The sequence below is a fragment of the Dermacentor silvarum genome, chromosome 3 (assembly GCF_013339745.2).
Source record: "Dermacentor silvarum isolate Dsil-2018 chromosome 3, BIME_Dsil_1.4, whole genome shotgun sequence".
Lineage (NCBI taxonomy): Eukaryota > Metazoa > Arthropoda > Arachnida > Ixodida > Ixodidae > Dermacentor > Dermacentor silvarum.
In genome coordinates, this window is record NC_051156.1 from 89,160,042 (window position 1) to 89,169,789 (window position 9,748).

General features: G+C 43.2%; 1 protein-coding gene across 2 annotated transcripts in view; it reads right to left on the bottom strand.

Annotated features, from left to right (window-relative positions):
• LOC119444540 (putative sodium-dependent multivitamin transporter) overlaps positions 1–8,938 on the bottom strand; it is a 113,193-nt gene extending 104,255 nt beyond the window's left edge. For both annotated transcript variants that reach the window (XM_049663417.1, XM_037708919.2), the window contains exons 1-4: positions 8,878–8,938; positions 7,591–7,944; positions 2,230–2,295; positions 1,817–1,868 (exon numbers count right to left, since the gene is read on the bottom strand). In XM_049663417.1, the coding sequence (XP_049519374.1) occupies positions 1,817–1,868; positions 2,230–2,295; positions 7,591–7,923 (451 nt within the window). In that variant the 5' untranslated portion in view covers positions 7,924–7,944; positions 8,878–8,938. The remainder of the gene's footprint in view (positions 1–1,816; positions 1,869–2,229; positions 2,296–7,590; positions 7,945–8,877) is intronic.
• Between the last annotated feature and the right edge of the window lie 810 nt (positions 8,939–9,748).

Genomic DNA, 9,748 nt, shown 5'->3' on the forward strand with positions numbered 1-9,748 from the left:
AGTGATTAGCATGCTAAAGAAGATTGGCAAGAAAGCTGGCGTCAAAGTTGCCTTGAAAAAGTTAACCAAGGTGTGCGTAACAAAAATGTGGTCCTAAGGATTAAGAAAGAACGCATCACCAAAACGCCATAATATGTACGTGGATATAAGTGTACAGGGTGCCGGTATCGTGTGTAGGTGGGCTAGACCGATTATATTGTGAATAGGCACCTCACGCTGCATGTTAACACAGTGTCTTAAGGCACTTGAGGAGCACTTGAGGAGCACTTAAGGGTGCACATTGGTAACTGTGAGTTCTGACATAGATCAGAGTAGTATAGTAGACTTCATTAGAGCAGCCACCGAAATGCAGCGAGACAAAGTGATCCGGGAAAAAGTGCGTTCGGTATCACTCACGGATATAGAATTGGGATTTTTTACGATGCAGAAAGCAGCGTTCAGTAGCGTTGGTTACTGCAGTGCTGCCACGTGTTTAACTTTCTGGATGTATGATTTCTTTTTTTTTCGTGCCTAAGTGTTTTATAATTAAATCGGTTATCGGTAGTGTCGTCAGTACTTTCGTTCGTCTCGGGAAGGTGTATCTTAAGAAACATCCGAATAAGCAACTGTCGCATCGATACTAAGATGGTATATTTTCAGACGAGCCTTGTAACCACTATGCCACGACCGTTTCGTGCGCATGTTTAAGTAGTAGTTAAACCAGGCACTGGCAGACGCCGACGGTCTTATCTGGCAGTATAGCATAATGTTGATGGAGATACGCTGTCTGCAAAGCTAGTACATTCGCGCTGCAACGCAGCCTTCCAAATGCAGGGGTACCCGCTATTGTTCTCAACGTGCTACACGTGTTGTCTACGAAATTCTAGGGTATGCACAACAAGTGTTCAAATAACCCTCACGAGGAGGAAGCGCGAACACTTTAAAGCACACCTCGCAGTGGGTTCACCTATCGGACATATATTGCCATAAGAGGCTATGGTATTGCGTGTTTTGCTTTCAAATGAATGAGGCTGCAGACAGCACGTCTCAGTGGCTGTATGCAACCTGTCTGCTGCATGAAATTGTGGGGGAGCTTAACGTTGTCCGGGTGTTTCCAGTTTTTGAAGTGGTGCACGATTTCTAAGTGTTTTCCAGGAACTGCTGAATGCGGCCGTAGCTTAGTGCGGCTCTAGTTTGCATTTTTTCCGGCGCTACGCCATATCTCATGGAGAAAGAGAAGTTCCCTTTAATCATTAATTGATTTATTATTTGAACACCGTTCAGACAGTGGTGTATATAAGATCACGTGCGGTATCTGACTGCATTGATAAGTTGGAAGTTCCCAAATGCTAAAAAAGAAAAAAAAATGCCATGTATCCTAAATAGAAAGGTACATCTATGAAACAGAAATATTTTATTTCCTGAAATTTCTGCACCTTGGGGATTTCTGCGACAGTTTATTTGCCTAATGATGACTGTTCGAAGTAACAAAGTTACGGGAATTCAGTGGCAACTGTAAGCTCACAGTTTCTTTTTTTCTAGAGAATAAGATGCGGAGATGGTTTCGTAAACGCATCGGGACGAATTCAAATTATTTGCGAAGGAGACTAGCAATGATGCTTGACTCGTTATATACAGTAGGCTTCGCGCTCTCTCCTATGACCTTACATGAACAAAAGCCGATAGCAGCACCGGAAAAGTTAACAGCTGCTCTGGCGAAAGTTTATGTAGGGCCACATATGTGTGTTCTCTATATTCTCCATACTCAGGAAAATGTCTCTTGAACTCGCGTGGTCGGTTTCATTTTTCAGTATGTTTTTTCCCTTAATATAAATACCTGTAGAAACAGCCAGTGATGCCGTGTAAATACACAGAGCTCCCAGGCTTTGCTGAAAAAAGAAAGCAAATCACACTAATTAGTGCCCATTTTAAGTGAACGTTCTTTGCGAACAAGGGTTTTTCTGAAGAAAAGAAAAGATTAGTGGCTTACAAGAGGCAAACATTACGAAGGAATAATAAAAAATCACTTAAATACAACAGAAAGCTGCTTAGACTCGCATCTTTACTGGAGTCATACCAAACCCTAGGATTGGAACTAAACGATGCACGAAGAGGCTATAGATGTATTTTCGGCAGAAATGACTGTTTAGTGAAAACAATAGAGTGGTGTGCGCAACTGTAGAAGTAGTATTTATTTTTATTTTGACATGTTCTGCCGCAAGTCTAAGTTGTATAAAGATGAAAGCTTACCGCGAAAAAGAAGTACAGCGCACACGTGGCAGCTGCAATAGTACTACCAAACCGCATTCTGTGGTACTGTAAAACAAAATGAAATCGTGTCGTTGATAAACACCGGGTTACGTATTCTAAATGACCAAGACTAAGACATAAAAAATAAGCGTTAATCTGACCACGTCACAACTAATAACACAGGACAGCTTTCGCCATTCTTTAAAGCCAGTGAGCTCATAGTGCAGCAGCTAACAATTTACCATAGGAATGCTTAATAGCAGAGATTTGTTGCGCCATAAGCGACACAGGCAAACAGCTTAGCAAAGAAGCAGCCGTAGCTCCTGCTAGTAATCGTGAAGCAGAAGCGAGCAAACGCACACGGCTACGCCATGTGGCAGTGGCTGGCCAAAAACAAGCAACAAGCTGACAGACTTATGTTGCAATTCGCGATAACCACTGTCAATGTGCAACTACGAAGTACCGTCGTACAACGCGCCCGAGTAATATGCAGTGCTCTGCTACTTGATAAATGGGGCCGCCGACATCCACAGGTACGCAGCGATGTCGTGTTTTTGTAAGATGCTATCCACTATCTGAGTTTCCCATGTGCGCAAGCAGCCTAGTTCACTTGGGGAATGGAATTCGGAGGTTTTACGTGCCAAAAGCACAATTTGATTACTTTGGACCACCAGGGTTTCTTTATCGTGCCTGCAATCCACGAGACAGGGCGTTTTTGTATTTTGCCTCCATCGAAATGCTGCCGCCGCCGCAGGGATTTGATCCCACGACCTCGTGCTTAGCAGCGCAACATCATAGCCACTAATCCACGATGGCAGGGTTAAGTTGGGGAGCTTCATTCGTAGTGATCAGGGGCTGCAAAGACAGCTTCTGCAAACTTATAGCGGCATGATGGTCAATGTTCCTGGCAGTACAGCTTTCTGCTAACATTAGCATATGGGTGCCAGCAATCTGCGAGTACACGTACGACTCCATTCATCACGAGACCTAATTCACGTTAGCGCATCCTTAGTCCGACTCGAAGCGGTAAGCATGAAATGCGCGTATTCGCAGCCGGGAAGCTGTTCTAGGCCGTACTAAAGAAGACTTTCAGGTAAAATATTTCTTTCTCCCTCAATTTTTGGATATACTATATCATAGGTTGAATCAACAGCGACGAGTTACTGATCTAATAAATATCTTACAGTACACCTTCTAGGTAATGTTTTTCCTAATACAATGATGTTAAAGCTTGAAAACGCAGTTTGCTCATCCAACAAAGACGATAAACTAACACCGGAATTTCGGATAGTCTGCGGCTAAAGGTACGTCCAACGTCTCCCTTCAACTTTTTGTACAGGTGCGTTATACGCATCCGGTAGCGTTTTTATGGAACTACGTCGAAAATTTCTCGTTGTTTTTGCCATGTTTCACGTTAGGATGCGTATGGCATAAGCACGCTGAAGAGCTAAATACACGTCTCCCTCGTGTGAGCGCTTATTGTGTATACATATATAGTGGTGTAGCCTGTCCCGTTACGGCTCAGCATGAGAAAATCGGCGTGCTCATAATTACGGCAACTACCGCATCGGATTCAAGAGCGTCAGTGCGCGCTTGCACAGAATGAAAAAAGAATTCTATTCGTTGCCCCTCGACGCGTTACTGCGACAACGCGTGCTTATCGCAATTAGAACAATGCTACAGATACACTTCGCTACCGATACGCAATGTGATTGGTGGTAATTCATTCTTGTTGCCGCTTTCACAATTGCAACAATGTGGACGTCAAAACTGAAATCAACAAATTAACGGATTCGTTGACTAACGATAGCACAAAAGCGCCGGTCTTTTCCTTGCAGTTAGCTGAGCTGACCGCTCTTCAAGTCGCCTTCATGTTTAGTTCGAGAAAAGGCCCGCGTGGAACCTGTCGTACTGTTTGCGTTGTAGCTCATAGGAGTGCTTTCTTGACGCTTGTTCGGTAGACTGACTTTATCATATCGTTAGCCATACTGCTAAAAAAAAAAACTTAGATTCGTAGTGCACGTTACGGCATCGTGAAAGACGTCATACTCCTGCGTATGTTTAAAATCATTTGCATCCGTTTCAGTAGAATATATACACGTTTACTTTAGTGCTGCTCCGTCTAAATGAACTAGTGAATGCTGTATACATAGGGTTCAGCGCAAACGGGTTTTAGAATACACGTACAGTAACCCACTTCCATGTTACTCAGTGCCAACGCGGCTGAAGGCTCGCTTGAACAACGAAACATGCAGTGGCTGTTTGCGTTTCATACCTTATAGATTAAAGGTTAGAGTATAACGCACCAAAATAGCACAATATCATGTTTTTCGAAATCTCGAAATGAAGCGTAATCATGCGGCAAAAAGCCGAAAAGTTTGCAGTTGTGGTTAACAATACAACTACAGAAGCTATCGGAAGTCAGCCGTTCTGTTAGCGTTGCGGTACAATCTCAGACTCCTACGCTGGATGAATTGATTGGGTGCCAATTCGCAATTTTTTTCCTTTGTTTATTTCTTTGTCTGTGGCAGTTGGCCTGACGTGGCGAAAGCCTTTTTGCCATTATATATCACAAGAAAAGACGGCTGGAAGCAGTGCGTCATCACTGATGCCGGACTACCACAGGAATCGCATCGTCGGGTCTTGCGTTTAAGTTGGTTTCTTGCGTCGTTCACACATCGCGCTACCGAGTACATGTAAAAAACAGTCCAATAAATGTATTGTAGAAACAGCGCGATAAACAGTACTGTGGCGGACGGATTATTGAATCTAGCTTCCAAGCGGTCGTAAGGACGTGTTTCTTGCTCATTTTCCATCATCAGATCTAAGTGGTGACAGTGTTTTCGACGCACTAGAGACACGGTCGAAGAAAAAGTAAAGATAATATGGAGAAAATAGAAAAAAAACGATAAACTTTTTTCACAGGGAATCGAACCTTAGACCGCAGCGTGGAAGGCAGAGGCGTTATCTGAACGCTACCGCTAGAGATGTTTTCCTGTATTGCATGAAAACATGAGTAATGTCATGCGAAAATTGTGATGCAAATATATTTACAACACACTTAGACACACACGCGAAAACAACAGCACACATGCTACGCAGTCCAATGAAAGTTCAATATTCGGGAAAACAAAGACAAGCGTCCAGATACGAAATCCACACAGGAACGGGATCAAAGGTTTCAACCACACTACGAACTGGAGAAGCCTCTTCTCGAAAGACAGGCCTACCTACCTACATACTGCTAGAGCAGGCAGCTGCGCTTTTCTAGTTGTGATAATAACAGCTACTTCGAACTGTTACGGCCTTCGCTGCCTTACTTTATTGCGATATCAGCTATATGGACACTCCTGGCATATTTCCGTGCTTGGCATTGCCGTCGCCGTGATGTTCCGTATAAAGTCTAAACGCGATAACATCGTGGCCGCGCGCCGTATACTGTTGGTGCGAGTGAAAGCGTGCGAGAGTAGGCATATTCATCCTCGGTTTTCTTGAAAATATTACCGGAGAGACAATGACACGACTGCGGATGTTGTGGGATCGTATTATTTTTTCGCAGTTATGCATGCCGTCTCCTGCAAGATTCTGTTTCGCCTACCACCACTAAATCAGCTTGAGCTTCACTAATGCTTAAACAATGTGAACGTGTCGGCTAGTTGGTTGAACATCTTGAAGTAGGGAACAGCGCAAAAAACGAGGACACGGAAGAGGCACACTACAACCACACGTTAAAGTACACAACCGTTGTTGTGGGTCTCTTCTGCGTCCGCGTCTTTCGTGTGGTTCCCCTGGTTCAAAATGTTCAAACGTTTGCGAAAGTTCGCAGCAACAAAACGAAACGGACTGACGGCCAAGTGTTTCGCATTACATACAGTGAAACGCCGGGAACGCGCACGAGACGTCGTTTTGGAAAACAAGCTACTGCGCTTAAAACATTTTGTTTGCAAACCACGCATTCAGAATTTCTCCATGATATATCGCAACAACGTCAGCAGCCTCCAACAAAGTGTGTTCCATGCGTGCCCACGGCTCAAAACATGAACCCTGTACGCGCTAAAGTTTCTGGGAAATATGTTTATCCTGACGCTCAAAGGCACGTTCTAAAATTCGCATGTGTGGTGAAGTATTAGTTAATAGCATCGAATTGTTTTGAAATATGTCTGTTAAATTTATCGATTTTATGTAGCAGACCATCTTTTACTGCTCTTGGCACGTTAGTCAACGTGTTGAAGTAATTACGATTTGATTATCATGGTGAACTTGGCGAGTTACTTGGGTAATGTGGTGACTTCGTATATATGCAAGCTTTAAAAAGAAGAGCAGGCCATGCTTAAGTCTAAATAACGAAAAGTTATCTTGGCTTTCCTGACACTGTTGCTTCAAATTGTGTGGCCTCTGTGGGCTACATAAGAAGTTTAACTTTAAAGGTGTTTGTCGATACGAGCACTGCTACATGGCAGAGCAACATGAAAGTGTTCACATTTTATGCTTTAGAATATAAATCAGTCATAATTTATCCGAAGTCCGATACTGATTAAGTGTGACACAAAATGAGGACAAAATGATTCGTGAAAGCAAGCGCTTCTTTGTTTATCTCTCCCCAAAATCCCATTATGAACTAAACGAGCAGGGAAGTGAAACAACTTTGAAACACGTATTGCCATGTTACAGGATCATATAACCTTAAAACTAGCGCAGAAGAATTAATCCTTAGAAAGCTGCTGCATCTAACCTTCACTGAATGAGCCCCGGTAAGGTAAAGTGTATCATACAGCAACTCATTATTCTAGGAAATTCATCATTGAAACAATGCAACGTCCCCGTGAAGAAACTTTTTATATTCACTAAGCGCTTCCTTAGGCCAAAGTAGTACAAAAAAAACATTAAATAGATGGGCGCAACTCCGCTTGGTCCAGAAGTTCCGTAACACTTCGTGATGAATGTCTATTTGAACCAGCAATTGCTTCTGTGAAAGAAGTAGCATGACGATATTGATTCATGATTATTGGGTATATAATATTACAAGTAGGCAAGTTTGGATCGGTTCATGGTGGAATATAAAAAAAACAGTGCTAAGACAAAAGCAGAGAAGACAGAGGACGTGACAAAGGCATTGTCAGGCAGAGGATCTGTTCCACAATCGTGATTTTCCCTGGGTGTTTTAGCTTTAGCACAGATTTGAAAGTGCGCCACCACTATTCATTGCTTATATTGCACAATATAAAAGTCTGCTTTTTCTGCTGTAGACGCTGTCTCCACCACACAACATTGCGCTTTCAGATCCGCGAGCTATGTGACACAAAAGTTTGGTGTTTATACAGGTGGCGAAATAAATAGTTCAATGGAAGGGCATACACTTACTTCGAACACCGACGTAATCTTCAGCTTATAAAACACTGGTACTATGATGGTCGTTATCACTGGGGTGGTAAGCAGCATAGGAACAACTCCCCACATCATGTGTATGCCGTAGCTGTAGTAATGGGCCGTGAAGCCCACTATACCCAGTGCCGACATCATCGACGCAAGGACTGAAACGGCCAAGGGAAACATGGCCAGAGAGCGCTTGCCCAGAAACACTTCGTCAGTGTCGCCGTCATGACCCGTTCGCTTGCGGAAGGAGAAGTACAGGCCAAGTGCGACGTTTCCTCCCACAATAATTGTGAAGATCACATACTCGAATGGGTGGACCATGGTTGTTCTTGGCTGATAAACCTGGCATGGGAAGAGGAGTCGTTGTTCAAACGTGCGGAATCAAAAAGCTTACTGCAGAGCGAATACAGCCAGTTTATAAAATCAAGGGTCCATGACTGCGTTATGTTTCACCGCACGGAACACATAATCAGCATCGTGAACGCCGAATAATTTACACTCGTTGGATAAACACATGGCGACAGTAAAGGAGCTGCTGAAGCTTTAAGTTAACGGTGCCTGTTCGGAACATTCTCAGGTCTTTAGGGAATGGCTTTCAACAAATACTTTAGCTAGGTCCTACCCTTTTTAGTTCTACAGGTGCAACAAAATCTGGAATGTTCTTGCATAAACATTGTGCGCAACTGGTAAACAGAATGCTTCTCATTTATAGTTGTCTTGGACCTCCCAACATAGGCTATATTTCAACGACATTGATAACATTAGGATTATTTACTTATCTGTCTTTCGACAGATACATGAAACAATATATTCATTACAGCGCAAATTTCCACAGGTGTGCTGTAGTGTTCCTTTTCAACCATTGCCGACGTAATTGTCCTATCTTTCGCTAGAGCCAGTAGCATGGGCATATCGTGATGATCTGTGCACGTGGTCTGTTTTGTTTTCTCACTATTTTCGCGCGTAGAGCAATGCCTACATATACTGTGTGAACTAGAATTTACATTTCAAATCTTAAAGGGTGTGGTGTGGTGTGGTAACATATTACGCGTTCGTTGCCTATGCTTTTGGTGCTCTTAACAGCTAAATTTAAATAACACTACAGGAAGTATGCCCTGACTTATCTTTGCATCAGTTATTTGTATCTTCTTTGAGTTTTATCAAATGGCTAGAGGCCACACTAAGTATGTGCTGCAAAATTATTCAATAAAAAGATCAAAAATATTTTCGAGCATGGCGAGCAATATTAGATAAAAATGTCAGCGGATTTCATACCTTTAATCCAATGCCACTTCGTCAACGTGGTATACAGTGAAGCACAAATGACGATGTTTCAGTGGGAATTGAGCACAAAACACACTGCACTTTTCTATCTACACGGAGTCACGAGCGAAATGTGATGAGAACAGCTGCACTGAGATGACGATGCCCTCGGACGAAAGTACAAAAACCGTGACAGGTAAATTAGTGACGTCACCGGGGATAGCCAGCGCATGTGTTTTAGCGTTCTTTCGAGGTGCACATGTTGGCGGTATCTCAACTGAACAGCTATTTAAACGTGCTTAAACGTACAGCGCCTGTGTGTTACCTTAGCCTTGTGTCGTCGTTCCTTGTGTGTGCGCTGCAGTTTCAAGATGGAGTGCTGTATATATATTATAAAGCAAATGTGTGGCATGTGGTGCAGCCTCTACTGGCACAGGAAAGAAGACTTATGGAAAACAAAGCAACGGCCAGAGCCACTGGAAGAAAACCCGGAGCCCAAATTTTAGCATTGATCCATGAGGCTTTTTTCGTCGATGAGACTATTTCAAGTTCAGGCCCCGGAATACTTTGGTAGCAGTGAGAGCAACCAACAGAAACCGGTTCTTCTCCGCAGAGAGCAGAATGGCGATTTTATGATAATGATCCAACAGACGCCCGTCATTACTAGGAACCATCCATTGCGAGACCTTCATTGCGGCTCTTCTCGTGCGATGGATGGTGATAAGGCCACGTAATATCAGAAGGCTTTAGGTCACGCGAGATAATGCTTTGAGTTTGGTTGCAGACTGCAGCAGAACATTACACTAACGTGCGTCTTTGTCCTGACATATATTTTGAAGAAAAGATTTCTTGTAGTGTTTCATTCAGCCAGAATTGGAGCGAT